The sequence below is a fragment of the Sinocyclocheilus rhinocerous genome, unplaced genomic scaffold (genome assembly GCF_001515625.1).
Source record: "Sinocyclocheilus rhinocerous isolate Xijiao unplaced genomic scaffold, SAMN03320098_v1.1 scaffold416, whole genome shotgun sequence".
Taxonomy (NCBI): domain Eukaryota; kingdom Metazoa; phylum Chordata; class Actinopteri; order Cypriniformes; family Cyprinidae; genus Sinocyclocheilus; species Sinocyclocheilus rhinocerous.
The window spans coordinates 573,933-593,526 of NW_015647952.1; the positions used below are offsets into that span (position 1 = coordinate 573,933).

The 19,594-nt window shown below is 39.7% G+C and overlaps 1 protein-coding gene across 1 annotated transcript; it reads right to left on the reverse strand.

Annotated features, from left to right (window-relative positions):
- Nucleotides 1-769: 769 nt before the first annotated feature.
- LOC107709413 (ephrin-B2a-like) lies at nucleotides 770-18,849 on the reverse strand. The gene is made up of 5 exons (XM_016513869.1): nucleotides 17,955-18,849; nucleotides 11,874-12,157; nucleotides 6,591-6,683; nucleotides 5,785-5,892; nucleotides 770-4,175 (listed from the first exon to the last, which is right to left on the reverse strand). The coding sequence occupies exons 1-5, from the start codon at nucleotides 18,065-18,067 to the stop codon at nucleotides 3,772-3,774; spliced, it is 1,002 nt and encodes a 333-aa protein (XP_016369355.1). The 5' UTR covers nucleotides 18,068-18,849; the 3' UTR covers nucleotides 770-3,771.
- Nucleotides 18,850-19,594: the final 745 nt, after the last annotated feature.

The window sequence follows — 19,594 nt, forward strand, 5'->3', positions numbered from 1 at the left end:
ACTTTTGTGGTTAAGTAGAATGATCAAAAGTTGTACCACAATATTGTTAACAGCTTATGAACCAACCCCAAATGTGTCTGGGCAGGTTTTCATTCATGAATATCAGACAGAGTTCATTCACTTCAGGAAAGATGGTAAAAAAAAAAAAAAATTATGCCAATTGTAAACGGATGAACTCAAATAAGCATAAAAGAGAACTGAAAGTTCCATAGGAAAAACATTTTATTGAAAAACATTTTCAGTTTGTAACAGACTGGTGGAATGTGTGCCATTTCATTTCTATGACTTTATAAGGTTGCACGTCCTGACCAGATCTTACTGCGAGAGAAGGATGGGCACATGGGCCATCAGGGAAACGATAGCAACAGAAAGATAACAGAGAAGTTGGGGAAACACTCAAATGATAATACTGAGGTTGCGTACAAACTGGGTAGAAAAAAATCTGTCAGAAAAAAGCAAAAACAAAGAACTAATTAAATAAATATCTATGGTACACACGTATGGCACAAATATGCAGCAAGCAGTCAGTTTGGCAATTCTCTATCTCATTTTTCATTTTTAAACCAGATCACCATGGGAACAGTGCAAAAGGGTTGAGTGGGAGGGGTCTGACGAGTGCTAGCTAAAATACATAGCAAAAAATTCCAATTCTATACAAAACATCTTACTTAAGAGTTTATAAAAAACGATTTATTGGGTTTGTCATCAATATTTACACAAGTTATTTACCAAAAAAATTAGTATGCTCTCTTTTAACTGAAGTGATTCGTTTTTTTGTTTTTTTCGTAACTTTTTTTATTTGCTAGAAATGTGAGAATAAGGCTATCGTAACGACCGGGGATCCATATACAATACAAACAATAACGTATTTACAGCCTCTCACCTACAGATGTACGGTGCAAAAACTAGAGTCTCGTGAACTCAGGGTGACCATACAAGCAAGGCATTTTACAGTGGCCCGAAGACACTTTTCCCAGCGCTTCGCAAACCTTCCGCCCACATCGGTGCAACATCTTATGCTACCAGTTGAGTCCTACCGCTCCTAAAATGTTACGGGAACGTTTGCAACCTGCTTTCCGGGACAGTGTCTTCGGATTCAAAGAAACTAAGGAGATTGTCATATTTAGCCCATATGGGACAGCAAACGAACAGCAATATGTTTGTAGTTTTCGTAGTATGTGTGTGTCTTCTAAAGTTTAAAACAACTGCTCAGTCTTCAATATGTATGTGTGTAAGAGTTCATGTTTCACAGTTTACCTCGAACCTACAGCACAAAGTAAAAAATCAAATAATAATAACACACCGGGGTTGTAGTGTTTTTGTATGCTGTATTGTTTCATTTAATTTTCAGTGGTTAAGAACACTTTTCCATAGGTGAACGTATATCATCTTTTTTTCTCAATTGTTATAAAAATAAATAAAAATTGCATATTTGCAGATTTTGTGGCCTCTTACAGAGGCACAAAGTTCCGATCACACAAGGCTTGGCTTCTCGGTGAGATTCAAGAACCTCAATGAACAAGTGAAAACAAAATGGATGAACAGTTAATGTGCGACTATGGCGATCCACAGTCAGTTTGTGGACATTTTCAACTCTCAAACGATTTCGATTTCGACGTAAGAAACAAATGAAGATGAACTGTCTGCAGGCTGGCATTGCTCACCAAGGGTTTCACGCGAATGACGACAAAAAGTTCCAGTTCCAAGTTCCTGCGGGTTGTGGGATACTCTGGCCTCTGCTCGGCGACTTCCTCTCTAAAATGCACGCTAAGTCCACTTGTGACCTCCATCGATCATAATGTGTTTTTTTTCCCCCCTCTAGAAACCTCCCACAATTTGAGCCTGAAAGATCTCATTTCATGCAATTTACTACATTTAGCCTGCACTCGTTCTCATCTGGTATGCTCGCTAACCCACGTCTACTGCTTTCCTTCCAGATTAAGGGGCCTAATTTCAACCCAGAGCACATCTGAGCTTCATCAACAGAGACAGGCAGGCCGGAGAAGTTGGTTTAGCCAGGACTCTGTTAGACGTGCCCTTCCTTTGGTCCGTTTCTGGCCCTTCCCTCTCATTCCTTTCGGCTATTTTAAAACCCAACATGCTGTTTTCCCTGAGGGCTCCTTCCAAAGCCGCCCCTTCCTTGGCCATGAGCGCATGTGCTTTTTGTGAGGGTATGTGTGTGTGTTTGTGGTCGAAAGGCAGCTATTCATGTAGGGATCGATGGGAAAAAGCAAATAGCGAGATTGAGAAATATCTGTTAACGAAAAGGAAAACTTGAAGCTTGCATAATGTGCAGACTCGCCATAAATTATTCATATTCTTGCTGTCTCACGCCGACCTGTCTGTACGCTAGCATAAATAAAGTCTACATGCACTCTTTCCAAGCGTTTTCATCTAGCACTAAACAAATCCATAAAGAAACGCTAATTAAATCTTTTGTTTCATTTCAACTAAACAATTAGATCTTGATGTCCCTGTGCTTTTGAGCAAAAAAGTAGAGCACCAGTTCCTCTCTTCCACAATCTGCACTGGCCACTGGTGAAGGAGAATGTGTGTGTGTCTGTGTGCGATGGCAGAAATACTAGAAAAACAGGAACTTTTGCAGCGACATGCCTGGGGAAGGCGGCCATTTTGAGTTAAAAATGACAGATTTTGCTAATAAGCCTTGAGTGATTCGCTCCCTGCTCTCTCTCTTAATGTGTTTTCTTGAGTTTGTACTCCATGTGGGAAAAGTGGTGAGGCTTTCAAAGTGCTGCTAAAGTGTTCATGTGGGCCCTCCACCTTCCCAGCAGGCAACAGGACAGCAACTGTACCAAATATCGACGTTCTTTCCTTCCTTCTTTCTCTATGTGTCTCCTTTTTCCAGTCCTGGAAGCAGACGTATACGAAATGAAATGTGTGTATGTGTCTTCCACGCTACTAAACAGCACATAAACCAGCACAAAAGGATCTCTATGACGATACCTATTAGTCTTCTACCAAACGAATCTGCAAGTGGACTGCACTGGGAATGACAGAAAAAAATACAAGACGCATGACCATACAAAAAGACTTCAAGTAAACATTGTGAGTCATTTTGTAGAGGTGAGCAAATGAGGAGAGCTAACGTAAATGAAAACAGTACGAGTGAACGTGCAAAAACAGATGATGTCCATTCAAATGTCCAACAGTAGGCTCCGGAGAGCTTCCCGCTTCCTCGATAAATCCACTTCCTGTAGCTCTGGCCAATAGGCTGCATTCACTATCTGTTTCGAGATGGATCAGCTAGTCGGCCAAGCTAAATAAACAGCTCAAGTTCATATTTCTTGCTGTGTGATACTGTCACGTCACTTCTCTTCTCCATCTCTGTGTGTTATGATGTAGTAGAAAAAAGAGGAAGAATCATTGTCTTGACCTCTCTTTTCACGGCCACCCCCTCAACCCCCCTCTCCCCCGCTCGTTTGATTCACACACGCTCCCTCGTACACACACTATCCGTTATAGTGCACGTCAATCTCCCGAAGGGTTTCTGTTTTCTTTTTTGTCATTTTTTTGAGTTGTTCGTTTCGTTTTTGCAGGTGCAAGAGCAGCGAATCAGGAGTGTCACTCCACCATCAGCAACATCTATACTGAGAGTAATAATCAGGAATATTTTAAAATAAACAAGAACAGCAAAAAAATAAGAGGGGGCAGGACGAGGGTGAGCGCTGGCATCAATGCCACCCACGGGGGGTTCATCGAGGGGCATGTGGGGGGTTAGAGTTAAAACGTCCGAAAGAAGCGTGTCCGTTTTCACACTTTATAATAGATGTTTGCTGGGCTTTGGGGCGGCATTTCCTGTACGATGTAAACGGGGTGTCCGTAATCGCCGCTCACTTTCTCGTAATGTGGGCAGAAGACGCTGTCAGCAGTCCGCAGCGGGATGATGATGTCGCTCGGCTCCGAGCCGTTGTTGTTGCCGCCGCTGCCGCCCCTCTTGGGCGTAGCTAATGTACTGAGTGACAGTGTGGTGGCGTGCTGAGGCGAGTGTTTGCGATGGCGTCGTCGATACTTCAGCAGGAGGAATACCAGCATGATGATGATGATGATGACAATGACGCTGGCTGAGGCGATGCAGGCGAACAGGGCAACCTCTGAGCCGATGACTGATGACGATTTATTTCCATCTCCCTTCTCTTCACCTTGATGAGCTGCATCTATGTGGGGAAAAAACAACATAAAGTTAGTAAAAAAAAGCAATGAGCAACTAGTATTAAGGACTGTTCACATTGATAACTATAAAAATTCATGATAACTACAATAATTTAACATTGGTCTAGGGCTGTGCGATATGACGATTTTTGATCGTGGATGATTAAAATGTCTCCACGATCTGCTTTTGAAGAAATATCGTAGAATCGTCCTACAGCGCATATTCTATCACTTAAAGTTCGGGCGCCTCCGTTTAAATATACTGTACAACGCGACATACATTCACATCAAATGTTAACTCAGTGGTAGAGTTACACTCACGGCGAGACACTGCACTTATTCGCAATCAAAAAAGTACATTATTTGCGTGTGCTTTAAAGCCTTGCCAGTTAAACATTTTGTTTGCGCGCTGTTCTGACATGCGCTTTTTCTGAGTGCGTAGCGCAAATTGAAAAGCCTTTCAAACCTAATTACCTAACCTAAGTGCCTAATTACTGATCTAAGTTATCTTCCGCGTCTAATACTGTCAAAAACACACAAGGTTTACATATAAACACACTTGGTTATGTCTAAAGTGAAATGAAACCTTTGACAGAAAAACGGATTCTATATTTTGTTACCTTGAAAGGCTTTGTTTTTAAAATAGGGAAATTAGTTTAGCTGTACTGCTTAGACAACTTGCAAAATAGTAAAACCAACATGACAAAGAATCGTGATAAAATCGTGATATTCCTGAAAACAAACCGTGATATGATATTTTTGCCATATCGTCCACCCCTACATTGGTCTGAATGCTAATATATAATTATAGTTATCTTTTTTAGTTATCGTTCTTGGTGTGAACAGGCTTTCAGATTAGAATGGAAATGGCATACTCATGAGCAATTAAAAAGATGCCTTGACAATAAATGAAACGTCTTTTATGTATGGTGAAATAAATTTACATGTATTTATTTAGCAGATGCTTTTATCTAAAGCAACTTTCAAAGGAGAGAAAACACAAGCGATTGATCATAAAAGAGCCGACGGTATTAGCAGTGCCGTGAAAACAAATTTCAAGAAGAAACCAGAGTACAAATCTTGAGTAGTAGTGTAACTGCTGTAGAGAAAATAAAGATAATTTTTAATAAGAAGTGCCTTTATCTAAATGGTTTAAATGAATTAGTTATGTGCTTGTGGAAGCCGCCAGTTTTCAGTACTCTCAAAAATGTGTATTAGGATAGATAACGTCCGTGGTGGTGGAAAGCTGTGGACAGAGTGACCTCACATGGCTTTGGACTCCAGTGAGTTTGTCTGGCGGAACAGATGAGCTGCTAACGCTCACACTCAAGCTGTTTTACAAGTGGATTATTGTACCTAGGACACTCCACTCAAATGATTTTATGTCCATATGCTTCTATGTAGAAGCTGAATTCTACAACGAATGCGTCTGTCTTGCTCTGTCACGTTAACGTTTGCTTGCCAGAAGGATTTTATGAGAACGAGTCAGCGTGCATGTCATTGTGACAGAGGACTGGCACTTGCTCAGCAAAAAAGGGATTAAAAAGCAGAGAGAATGATGAATCAGTGAGCGTCCCCTTACAGGTGTGTGAGGTGATAAAGTGTGTGACGTACCCGGCTTGTCAAGTACTTCATTCGATTTGGTGTTCTTGCCCCCTACGTCGGGGTGTTTTGGAGGGTAACTGGTAGGGTATTCTTTGGGGGAAAAGGGATCAGAGGGGTCTGCAAAACATAGATAAGAAACACATTCATCACTCTGATATATGTATGCATTTTCATGTGGAGAGCTATTACTTTCACGCTGCTCAGCAAAATAAAAGTGTGCGTGTGTGACTGATAGCGACCATGAGAGTGTGTATATGTGTGTGTTCGTCATTAAAACACAAGCAGCCATGATTAATCTAGTGACCTTCAGCTTGTGTCTGTATATTTGTGAGAGAGCGAGAAATTCAGTCGCTTGTGTTGGTGGGTGTGGCCTATGGTAATTACTACTAGGGTTGCAAAGGGGAGGAAAATTTCTGGAAACTTTCCCCCCCAAAAAAATCCCTGGAATATTCCCAAAAATCCTGGAAAGTTTCCCAAATTTCTGGAATATTTCCGAAATTTACTGGAAATTTTCCACCTTTTTTGCAACTTGGACTGGCTTAAAAAATGAAGTGAGGAAAATGGTAACACTTTAATATAGGGAACAACTTTCACTATTAACTAGTTGCTTATTAGCATGCCTATTATTATCATATTGTCTGTTTATTAGTGCTTATTACTACAGATGTCACTGGTGAGGTAATTTATGAATAATCGTCATTAATTACAGCGCAGGGTCTGCAGCAGGTTCGAAGGGCTTTGCTATTGTTCTACACCCTCGTGCCCACAGCTATTAGACACCCACACACACACAAGACAGTGAAACGATTACTCACTTTGTCCAACCTTCATGATGATTTTCATCGACTTGGTTTTACACACCCCTCCTTCCTGATTATCCAGCCCTTCCATCGTTCCATTAGATGTAGCTGAAACACAATGCCAAAAACAAGACCTTTAGCAACATGATATCAACATGTGTTCCTGTTATATATGCAACCTCATAACTGAGATTGATCAAAGAAGGTACAAGCTATCTAGATGATGTAACTGCATCCAATGAATATTCATGTAGTCGAGTTTCAATGTAGAACCTTTATAAATCATGTAACCAAACTTTTATTTGCCATTTATGAACTTGATTTATTTTTTTATTTTTTTTGGTGTTGAAAGATGAAATGGTCAGGAGGACCCCTGTTGAAAGTGTGCCTTTGCTCTTTAACAATTCAATAGGAAATAAGAAGGATTAAAGGAATAATAAAAAGCAGATTTTCTTCACCAGAGAGGCAAAGGCCTCCAGCACCAGGAGTGGTTGTTAATAATTTAGCGAATAAGGCACGGAGAGAGAGCGCTATTAATGAATGTGAGGTTTGGAGCGTGTTTAAGAGCGTGTAACACTTTAGCCACAGCAGATGTTTGTCAAGAAACAAGTGAACGAGAGGAAAATAGACAAAAAAAAAAAAAATATATATATATAACAGTCCTCTCTTTTTTTGAGTACATATTGGACTGGCTTAAAAAATGAAGTGGAATAGCGAGAATAGGACCTTAAAATAGTGTGACCAGGAAAACTAGTTTTCTTGCAATTCGACTTTGCAATAAAATGAATTTGAACAGAATTAAGCCATTTGACGTCATTATCTGTTGCTAAACAAACTATCAGCAGTATTCTGGCCATTGGTCCCACGTGTCCCATGTGGGCTTTTAACCGAACAATGCAGCTATGCCATGTGCGTGTGTGTCCGCGCCCGGCAGGCTTGCGGTCTATTGGGTCAGTAACACAGAGCTAACGAGCTGCCAAGGGCTTAACGTTTGGTCAGCGTCCAGAACAATGTGGCCTGCATTCAGAGAGAGAGAGAGAGAGAAAGAGACGGGGGAGGGCGGTGATGTTGGAGTCTATGAGGCGCCTGTCCCCCCATCATCACTTTTTTTGTTTTTTTTCTCTCGAGGCTGCCAAGGATGGAGTGTGAGTGAGTTATGTGTGTGCCATGTGACGGATCCTTCTGATTCTACTTTTCTTCTTGATCTGTTTGTTAGGACTGCAGCATGACACCATCTGACTCTCTCTGTTGCTTCTTTAACCTGTGGCTTTGTAGTGTTGAGAAGAACACAAGCGCATTACATGTAAAGCTCCTTAAAAGCTTGCGTTCCTTTCATAAATCTGGCAAATGAGCCTAAACACGCACGCATTAAAGCAAACACATTGCTAAACAATATTCACATGATGATTTCACATTCCAGGTCAACAGTCACATGACACATGCAGTTCATTTAGTTTTAGTTTAAGTGACGAGTTGATTAGAATACAACGACACTTTTGAAGCACTTCTTCATAGATGAGTTTTAGTGAAAGAATGTTTGACTTTGAACTAGAGTATTTGTGTGTGGGAGAGGTTTGGCTGAGTACATATTGGACTGGCTTAAAAAATGAAGTGGCAAATGAGCCTAAACGCACGCATTAAAGCAAACACATTGCTAAACAATATTCACATGATGATTTCACATTCCAGGTCAACAGTCACATGACACATGCAGTTCATTTAGTTTTAGTTTAAGTGACGAGTTGATTAGAATACAAAGACACTTTTGAAGCACTTCTTCATAGATGAGTTTTAGTGAAAGAATGTTTGACTTTGAACTAGAGTATTTGTGTGTGGGAGAGGTTTGGCCTACATTGTGAAGGCCAAATTTCCCCAGAAAAGCCTGAAACCTACTTTGTGGAGAGCAGCAAGAGGGCTCCATGAAGTAAAAAAAGGTTTAATAAATAAGCTAAATACTTTAATTGAAAAATAAGGCAGAAAATATTCCGTAAAATAATTTTTTTTTTTAATCATTAGAGGAGTATAAAAACAATAGAGGTCAATGGAAAGTGCCCACCATAATAGAAAAACACGTACTGTTAATATAGTTCAATAACTAAAAACCTCCCTTTGGGGCCGTCTTCAGTTGGAAAATGATTCATAAATAAAATATATTAGTAAAATATAATATTAAATAAATCTATTTTCATTATTAAAATGGAAAAGGATTTCTTTTAGCGGTACAATTAGGGTTTGGGTTAGTCTGCAGTATGAATTGTACATACAGTATGTGATGGACTAGGTTATGACCCCAGCTAGATAAATGTGTCTGTGTGCTACATGAGGACACAAAAACTCAATACTGACACCAATACCTGTTTGGTGAAACCCTATCAAGCTCAAACAGGCTGCGAGGTATGTAAAGTCCTGCCATGACAAAAGGGCAACCAGTGGGACAGGACTGGAAAGAGACACCATGCAACAGGCATTAAATGCTTAGAAATTTTGCAGAGTATTATACTGAAACATAATTTTTTTTTTTATAATAATAATAATTAATAGCAATAATTTAACAATATAGCTACTTGAACGTGAATGTGAATGTGAGTTGTGATGATGAGCTGTAGCTGTTGTTGTGGAGTTTGACCTGATCAACATGGCGTCAGGGTCACAGAGTGGTGAACAGCACTCAGGCCAATAATGAGAGCTGACACACAACAATACACACACACAAACAAACATTGCACATCTACTCTAATAAGATATGGCACGGCACCTCGAAAAGTCCTCACTGGCTTTGAACAAAGCCAAACAACATGTCTCTCTCTTTATATCTCTCTTTCAAAGTCAGCAATGATTCATTGGCATGATTATTAACGTTTATAATATTGACAAAGCATATGAAAAACAGAAACTACAACAAATAAAATAACGGAAAAACGAAAAGGAAAGAAATGAAGGTTAAAAATAGAATACAATGGAAATTAATTTAAACTCTATATATGATTTAATGTTATAAATCACTTATCACTTATCAGCAATAAATGTTCATCATCGTTGGTGTCTAAAGACATGCTCGCCCTCAGGCAATGGCATGCTGTTACATTACATAACTAGTTGCTAAGGGATAATGTTTTCATTTTTCATCATCTGTCAGTATGGGGAAGTCTGAAAAAAACTAATTCAGAGAATGTGAAATTGTCTTTCTCTGAATCTGCAACTGAAATACCTGCTAAATGTTTCTGCCAATCCCAGGACACACACAACTTTGAAGAATAACCAGGCATAGACTCCGTCCTAATTAAAACTGATGAAACAATAATTAAAACTGTGGATGTAAACCGGTTACATTCAGCTTTTTAAGCACTACTTGCTTTTTTGTTGCCAATTAACTTTTATTCTATTCTTAAGGGACACGATTTCTGAACGCATCTTTAAGATTTACATAGACGTAGTTTGTCTCTGCTTCATTCATTTGATTTAATATTTCTGCAGATTGTATTCTTTTTTATGAAACATTCTTGCTCTCTCTAACTCTCTCTCTCGTGCCATATTTAGATCATGTATCTCTCTTCTGGCTCCCAGCTCGAGGGCAATCTGTCAGACCAGATCACATCAAGCTCATATTCACACACAAACACACACACACACACACACACACACACAATCATATCAGAGTCATCAGCATCAGGCTGCATATGAACAATAGAAGAGCCATTTGAAAGTTTGGACAGCACACACCAACACACACCAGGCCTCAACAATAAAGCAATAAAGGTGGACAATGACCCGGGGTCAGAGTGAGTGAGCTTTAGGCCAGCTGACCAACTGCATGCTTTTATCATGTGCATATTTTGAACTAACATTTTGTATGAAAATGTTTTTTTTTTTCTTATGCTTATGTAGACTGCATTTATTTGAACAAATTAATGTAAAAACAGCAATAAATGTTTTCTATTTTAATGTAATTTATTTCTATTATGGCAAAGCTAAATTTTCAGCAGCCATTACTCCAGTCTTCAGTGTCACATGATCCTTCAGAAATTATTCTAATATGTGATTTGGTGCTGAAGAAACATTATTATCAATGTTAAAAACAGTTGTGATGCATAATAGTTTTGGAAACCATAACACATTTTTTCAGGATTCTTTGATCAACAGAATGTTTAAAAGAACAGCTTTTTTTTTTTTGGAAGGAAGCCCTTTAATGTTTAATGAACAATATTTATATAATTTTCTGACACATATTAAAATATGTTCCACAAAAATAGCTGTTTATCGTATTTATGTGAAAATGTTGTCAGGCCAAGTAAAAATCTATACGACTGGCCTAAAGAAAAAATCCTCATTGTTGAGTCCTGCACACACACAGACATTTGGCTTGCTGGACACATTTATAAGGGATTGAAATCATCTGATTGGTTTCTAAGCAGATCCAATTGATAAAGACAGAGTGATTAAACTGAGCTATTAGGATTAAACTTTTTAATTAATGACTTATCGAATAACCCCCCCCCAAGCACACACAGCAGTCATACGTCTCTGCACTTCACAACTCCACACACACACGACTCCAGCTGTACACCAGGGCAATTATCATCTACCATGCAGCAAAATGAACTCATTTCTCTTTCTCCACCTCCTTTTTCTCTTTTACTTTTCTCTCCACAAATTAGAGTCACTTAAGAGAAACTGAGAGAGAGCAAAACAAAGGAGGAGAGAATTTGCCCAGAACTGCAAAATTGGATTTTCTCCTTATGCTGGAAGTGAACTCTCATTGTGAGCAAGAGCGAGAGAATGGCTCAGGTCTGGGCAATGAGATTGACGCTGTGTATCAAAGCAGTCTATGTGTGTGTGTGTGCGCGCCTTATTCCATTTGGTAGATCCCTGCGTTCCTCTTCCACCTCACCCGCTGTTTACACAGCTTGCTTTGAGCCTGAACTGTATGTTCTGAGGCCAGGTGAGCAGTTATTGTTCTCGCAAATGAGAAAATTCAACTCACATGCAAAGCGAATACGAGAAGTCATTTTTGTTTGTGTACATACGCGATCATGGTCAAATGCCACTCACAAACAGAAGCATTTCTGTCTCTGTAACTCTGAGCTAACAACCATTTCAGCTGATGTAAACAAACACTAGCAAATGTGGTATAAATGTGTTATTATTTGCACCACGACTCACTAAAACATTGCTAATGTAGTTCACCGCGTAACGTCAACATTTCCCGATACTTAAAACCACATAAACAAACCCAAGAAAATGTAATTGACCAGAACGGTGAGGCAAGGGTGGTTTACAGATATCCGCTGTCATACTCACAGATAATGTAGTAGTCTTTCCCCCTGAAGAACTCCAGGCCCCAAAGGTTTGGGCTGAACTCCTGGAATTTGAGGGTGAATTTGACATCCTGGTCCGGTTTGACGCAGTTGAGTAGAGGCGTATCTGCCTTTGTGACCTGACATGACTTTAGCTGTTCCAGAGGAACCATATAGAGTTTATAATACTCCACTCCTTCTGTTGAGCCGCCCTCCACGCGTGGGCAAACTATGTCCATCTTATCCCCGATCTGTGGATACAGCACCAGACCCTGTCCTGGCACGAACCTTTGAGAGAAAGACAGAGGCAAAGAGAGAGTGAGACACATCATAGACGATAAATCATATTCGAACCGCTCTCAGGATGAAAAATATGCTGGATTGTGAAGCATAGTGTTGATCAATAATTAAAAAAGAGGGCGATCAATTATTTAGCACCAATTATAAAGGATAAAACGGGTTCTAAAAAACAATCTGGATCATAAAAACGTAGGAGAATAACTGAAACGATCTTAAACTGCATGCTTTATGAGAAACCAGAAAAGAAAATGGAGCAGCTAGATTGAGACAAAGGTGTTGACTCACAGCTCATACTTAAGAATAAAGGCAAATAGTCTCTCTGATGCCAAGCGCTGTGAAAAGAAAATGATGTCATGAGAAATAAGGAGGAAAAGCGCAGCAGCTCACATCAGGCGACGCTACCAGCCATCCGCCTCGGGGACTAAAACAGGAGTAGCTGGGAAAACTGCTCTGCTGTGTGTGCGTGCGTTTGACGTGCAGCGGGGTAGCTGTCAGGACTATCTGTACGACAGATCTAGCCACGCAAATCCTCTCGAGCTGAACACTGGATCGCTATCTCGCTCGTGTCTTATCGCTACGCAAGCTTATTTGAAAAGCCTTTGCTCGCAAATGTGTGCGGTGTGTTTGAATATTTGCCAAGGAATCGTTCAAAAGAAGAGGGCGAGACTCGTAAATTCCCAGAGTAAAACATGTTAACACCTTAAAAGTTTATACATACACCTACAAAACCACAAATCTGCTCTGTTTTCCCATTTTTTAAAAATACATTTTTTTTTGTTTTTTTTTTACAGCGATGCCAATGAAGAACTATTCTGGGTTCAGTGAACATATTTTTTGGTAAAAAAAACAAAAACATTTTAATAATCTGAAGAACCTGTTTTCCACTATAAAGAATCTTTTGTGCATTGGAAACATTCCGTGGATGTTAAAGGTTATTCATGGAGCCATTAATACCAATAAAGAATCTTTACTTTCAACAGTGTACATTATACATATATATATATATATATATATATATATATATATACCACATGCTAATTATATTAACCTCTATTTAATGAGCAAATACAATTGAGCAGTGAAACGGAGAGATAGGCCAAATGCAGCATGCTAGTTGCTATATACATTGCTGCAGCCCACAGTCAGTCATTATCCTAAACCACAGGGCATATAAGGTCACCCCACAGCCCATACGCACACATTCCACTATTAAAAGGGTGTTTTACGTGTCTGTATTTTACAGGAGCCGCTGTTAAAACAGTCTAGTTTAAGTTTTGAGTAGGGAGCGGGATGTAAAAGTGGGGGGTAGTTGAACAAATAAAGCCAGAGGTCACACTCATGTTTGTCAAGCTTTAATCCTTGTCTAAAAGACACACTTTAACCCCCCAACCTTAGCCTTGGTGATTCTCCCAGTGGTCGTAAATATTCTGGGACATGTGAATGTGAAAAAGAAAAGGATGACAGAATAAGGGTTTGCACACGTTTAACACAGACCGCTCATTCTGTTAACAAGACTGCAGCTGCACACAGAGAAGCCATTAAGTCGGAAAAGGCGCACGTCTGTGTAAGAGCAAACGGTCAGGACATGTGCAGTACATCTAAGAAGACACGGCTGTGCCACTTGAGGACGTTTCTCCATAATTTTATTTGTGATCCACATTTTTTCCCTCTCATATCTGTTTTTTATACTCTCAAAGCAGCTGTTTTATCTTTTCTTTTTGTCTTCTTCCCACTGACTCATTCACTTGTGCTCAGGCGGAAATATTCTTTTTTGGCAGCCTTTCTAAAAGCACTTCAAAATGAAGCCATTTAAATAAACTTGCTCATAGACATTAAAGCAAAAGAAAAGAGAAACTCACTAACAGCGGTTAATGAGTAGAAGACTTTCAGGACTCTCTCTGGCAACTAAGGCATGATATAAACGATAAAACTGAAGCTGAGAAACAGGTGGGCTGGATGGACGTCTGAAAGGCGTTAAAGAGTAAAGGATAAGACATCTGTTTTTTTTTTTTTTATTTGCTATTGCCCCTTTCATTTTTCTTTTTTCTTAGGGGTCAAAATACGGATTCATTTGCTAAAACTAAAACAATTACATGCGTTCCTGATACAACACTGGGCGACGGACGCATATAGGCAGAGGGAACTTAAGCTGTTTGACTTTCAATCATCAGACCAATATGGAGGTTCATTGGGCATAGAAAGATGTAGACAGAAAGCACAGTACAAAATAAATCAACAGACATCTCACGGTTTAATCGCTCCATCATGCTTTGCAACCGAGACCTGCATCGGGTGAGAGGGCAAATCAACCAGACAGGCGCCTTATCCCTTTGTCACCCTATATCCCTTCATTCTTTCCTGTTTTCCTCATCTATTCAATCCATAGTCCCGAAAGACCCGTCTGCTCTCTCCTCACATTTTAAAGCAACACAAATGCAATTTAACAATCAACTTAGACGTTACACTTTTCCCTCAGCCCCTTTCCTTCTTCTCGCTCTCTCCCAGCGGCAAAACAATCCCAGCCATCTGCTAATATGACGACGACAAATTTAGAAAATGGTTAACTCGGCATCTAAATCATAACAGCCTTTCGCTAGCAGTCTATCATGATGTTTCTGCACCCCTAAATGCAGAAGGGGGGAAGGGGTAGTTATTATTCATGGCCCACTCGGCCCTCGTTCATTCATGCTATATCTGCATGTGTATGAAGCCATGGATGTGCCCTCGTCAGAACCCTGCTAAGCGATGTAATCTCCTAATGAAGAGAAGGGGGAACCTCTTTTGACTGAAAACGTGTAGAGCAGACTGCTTTTGTTTCTCCACCTCCAACAAAATGGATTACCAGAAGGAACAAGAAAGAGAGGGAGAGAGAAGAGAGAGGGGAAAGGAGTCTTTACATGCCTGACGCATCAGAGGTAAAGCAGTGGAGGAGTAAAAAGTACTGTGCACTGGATTGACACACATTTTTGCAATGGGAGAAAATAAAAAAACAGCCGTCACCCACGTTCGCTCGCTCAGAGATTGAGTATTATGGTTGTCTCATGTACAGAAGGCCACAGGGAGTACAGTACAGATTTTAAGCACACCCCTCCTATTATGCAGCACTGATACTTTAGATGAAGCGCTAGTCAGTACTCACAAACATTATGCCTATGGGATTTCTCTTTAATCTTCAGATAGTAAGTTGTTATTTTTTGTTTATTGAGTATTTGTGTTTCTGAAATGAAAATGGAGTCGATACGAGACGGGAGTTAGGTTCTCCTCAGTTCATCTATTATTGAAAAATAAATTCATACCATGAAATAGGTTAAAGCCAAAGTAAAAAACGAAGCAAGCAAGACAGAAAGCAAATGCATGAAAATATATTTGAATGTAACAAGACTCCTGCCATGTCCCAGCGTTTTGCTCTGTTTATCTTGTCAGGTGGTAAAAATGCAGCCGCCAACGCGAACAATGCTATCAGTGCCATCACCATTTAGTCCTGCGCTACAAAGAACTATACGTTGTTGAACTGCCCCAACAGAACGGCAGGAATGTGCGCAGTGAGTAATTCCATGGAACGCCGGCTTGCCTGGGGAGAATGAGGCCTGCATATTTACAGTGACACACACAATAGAGAGACGCGCCGTTGGAGGTCACTTCATGGTCGCTCTGGGTCTCCATCAATGAAGATGTCACAATAGATATCGACATGGTGGTGACATGTCACATTCAGTGTCTAAATTATATACAAATTTAATGAACTAAAATAATTTGTAATTAGAATTACAAAGTACTCCACAAAAACATAATTACATACTAAATACAATTACGCAGGACTTACATATGTAATCACCCAGAAACATAATCTTTAGTGTAAAGTGTAATGAACATGGCTCGCTTAGAACTGTAACAAACTGTGAATAGTCTAAAATACTCTCACACTTAAAAAATGTCCACTATTGTTCACAATTGGATATTTTAGAAATCGTTAGACAGATTTCCATTTGTATGCCAAGTACTAGGCTACTCTTTAAATTAACAGAATTTTACTCTACAAAAGCAATACTTGCAATATTTGGGGAAATATAAATATTTATTTTAAACTATAAAAATTTATATTCACTATAGACATGGCCACAACTTTTCCATGACATTTCATCACTCATCCACGCCTAATAAATTGGCATATTGCAATATAGTTAAAACATTAGTAATTTTAATTGTTCAAGTTCCCTATAGATTTTTATAAAAAAAAAAAAACTAAAATAATGTCTTATATAGGAACAATGTAAAAGTAGGTTAAGTGGAGTGGGCTAATGGTCACCAGCACATTCAGCAAAATTGAATCTCTCAATGCAACACGTCATCTTCTTCATTTTTTCCCCTCATGGCAGAATTTCCTACAAATACAGCAACGAACAGTCAGCTCTTTCTTAATAATGCATCCATGCTAATCTATTTTCTCTCTCAAGATAATTAACCCAACAAAATTTGGATTTTTTTATTAAGTTATTTCGCTTTGAGCTTCTAAATAAATAAATAAATAAATAAATAAGCTCTGTAAAGAAGACCGAGGATCCTCTCAACAACTGAATCCCAGCGCATACTGTGCAGAGCAAAGCCTTTTAGATCAGTTACACTCTTATTAATTAACGTACTTAAGCACGCTTGCGATAATGCCTGAGGACTAAAGACAGCCGCTCTTTTACCTGTGTGTGCTAAAGACCGTAATTATCAACACGGGATCTATTCATGCTGCCCCTTGCCCCGTACATGCAGGGGTAAAAGAGAGCAGTATTTCTCTATAAAAATGGGCCGAGAGCGAAAGCTGAATTATTGAGTTTCTCTACGAAGCGCTCGAGACTCCTGCGCGGGGCACGAGACCCCTTCGGATTTCAGCGTTACTTGATGTTTCGATGTTTTAATGCATGATTCAGCGCCGATGTGCTACGCATGTGCTCATCTTGACATTTTTACCACTGACTTCGCAGTCACTGAGGACTGAGGGGAAAAAAGGCTTTCAAGAGAACATTTTAAAGAATTATACACGTAATTACGCTAAAGGGCTTCGTCAAGTCTGATACTAATACATTAGAAAAAAAATTATAATAAATAAATAAATAAATAGCTTATACCACGACCAGGAGAAATAATGAAAACTATGAAAAGGATAATTTGTTGAAAACGGTTTGTATGTCTGATTTTAAATCAGATTGCAATGGTGAGAATTACACAAACATTTTCTGAGGTGAAGGACTTGGGGCCTAGGCTACGCCGTTCAATAAAACATTATGCCTCAGCTGGAAATTTAACCAACACTTGTTCAATGAACGTTTGTCTATATTAACACGAAATGTCACTCCTTTGATTTCCCTTAAGTTAATTGTTTTGTTGAATAATTTCGTGTCATGAAACAGATCACATCACCGTCCGTGAGTAAAAATCCTCTCAAGATTTATGACCTGAGGTCCAGTGGGGCCATTCAAAACTATTATCATTTCTTTTTCTTTCTGCCTCAAATTTACAAGTTAGCACGGGGAATTATTAATTACTGTAAAATGCGACTAATTTTTTATTTATTTTTTAATAATGTTCTAAACCCCTGTGAGTGGAAGCAACGCGTCACTCGCCTCAGCTCGATGATCCACATCACCTGCTATTAATTTTCATTTAACGTTACAGAAGAACGCCTTTACACCGTACAAAGCCATTTATCCTGCTTTACCGTACATGATTTTACCGACACTTCCAGGGTCTGAACGTTGCTCTAAGGGGGTGAGAGAGGGTTAGTGACGGAGCTTACTTGGTATTCGTCGTGTTCCAGTATATGGAGTCCAGGATGATCGCGCGGGACAGGTTCACCTTGCACGCGATGACTAGAACTCCAAAGTAATATCTCCACAGAGAGTCGCCCATGGTCCGTTACGACCGTTACGGTCAAATTCCGTTCCGCGGGAATTTCTAATTAGAAAAAAGAAAGCGTCTTGTTGGTGTGCTGCTTGTGACAAAAACAAACTCAATATCCCCGTTCCAGGAGAACAAGTAAAAACATAAAAATAAAAATAAATGCTTAATAGGAGCCCGGTTAGAAGTGAACCATCCCGAAGGGAAAAGCTACTCCTCTATTAGTCTTGCTCAAGATGAGAGAGAGCAGCACCGCGGACAGCAGGCAGTTTCTCATTCGGCAAAATAAACGATTGAGTGGAGCACTCTCCTATCAACCGGCCGTGGGGAGCACGTACATTCCTCACAGGAAGGCGACCCGTGTCGTCGCCGCCGAAGTGCTGGATGTCCGCGGAGACATGGAAGTTAATCCCCCCGGTGTGGATCATAAACCAAGCAGGTACCAATTCCAAATGCGAGGTATTCCGTTCAGACGGGCAAACGAGGGGAAAAAACCACCGGAGTTCCCAAAAAAACGAATGAGGCAGTTTGGAAAAGATGAGCAAGAATGAATTAATTGCAGCCTATTGGATGAAGCAAAAAATAAGAATGACTAATAAAAATTAGAAAATAAAAATAAAATGAAACGATGAAGTCAAATGAAAGTTCTCATGGGTCGCTGTGGAACCCTCACAGTAGCAGAGAACAGCTGCGGCTCGATCCCTGCAGGTCCGGACTGAACTGCCGTGCGCGTGAATTGCGGGACTCTGCTCCGTTCTCTGCGCGAGGCTGTACTGCAAGTAGCTGCGAGCGTCTACAGCACGGAATATTTGTCAGAGCGAGTTTTTCGCGGACTCCTCCCACCTGCTCTCTCATTGGACAGGTAGCCATGGAGAGAAACCTGTCAATCAAGCGGTCGCCTGGCGACTGGTCGAGCAATGGGAGAAGAATATATCGGACTTCAGGTCGCCAACCCAGATTTGAGTTTTTAGGGATTAATAACATTTCTGCATTTTAAAGACAACTCGGGGGAGAATGTGTATAATCGCAGCCGTTACAAAAACTACACCGAAAAACAGCAAACTGTACTAATAAGTACATAATATACTACCTACATGCATCCTAAGAATGTTTAATCACTACTCTTTCTCTTTATTATATTTTATAATATCATTGTTCATTTAAATAATTAATTAAATTGTTATTATCCTGTTCCACGACACGCACAAAGGTCGATTTCAAGTCCCACATGGCCAACAATCTTAAAATAAAGGCGTTTATTTAGGTTGAGGTCGACAGAAAGCCGCCTGCTGAATGCGTGAGGGATTCATTCAGCAGTCAACAGCGCCCACTAGCGGCCAACTCAACCGAGCCAACTGAATGCGTAAGTACATCTGACTATTCTTCTTACATTAATGTATGAATTAAATAACAGGTTCATTACAACAATTTAGCACTATTTTTGTATTTTACACTGACAAAATATTCAATCATGTATTGTATTTAATTTAATTCAGAGTATCCATATGGTGATATAGACTACATTACTCTTATAGCATT

Coding starts and splice junctions, on each gene's coding strand:
- LOC107709413 (XM_016513869.1), bottom strand. CDS start 18,067: ATGGGCGACTCTCTGTGGAGATATTACTTTGGAGTTCTAGTCATCGCG. Junction 12,158..17,954: donor TGGAACACGACGAATACCAA/GTAAGCTCCGTC, acceptor TTTCTCTCAAAG/GTTCGTGCCAGGACAGGGTC. Junction 4,176..5,784: donor TGAAGTACTTGACAAGCCGG/GTACGTCACACA, acceptor TTCCCCACATAG/ATGCAGCTCATCAAGGTGAA.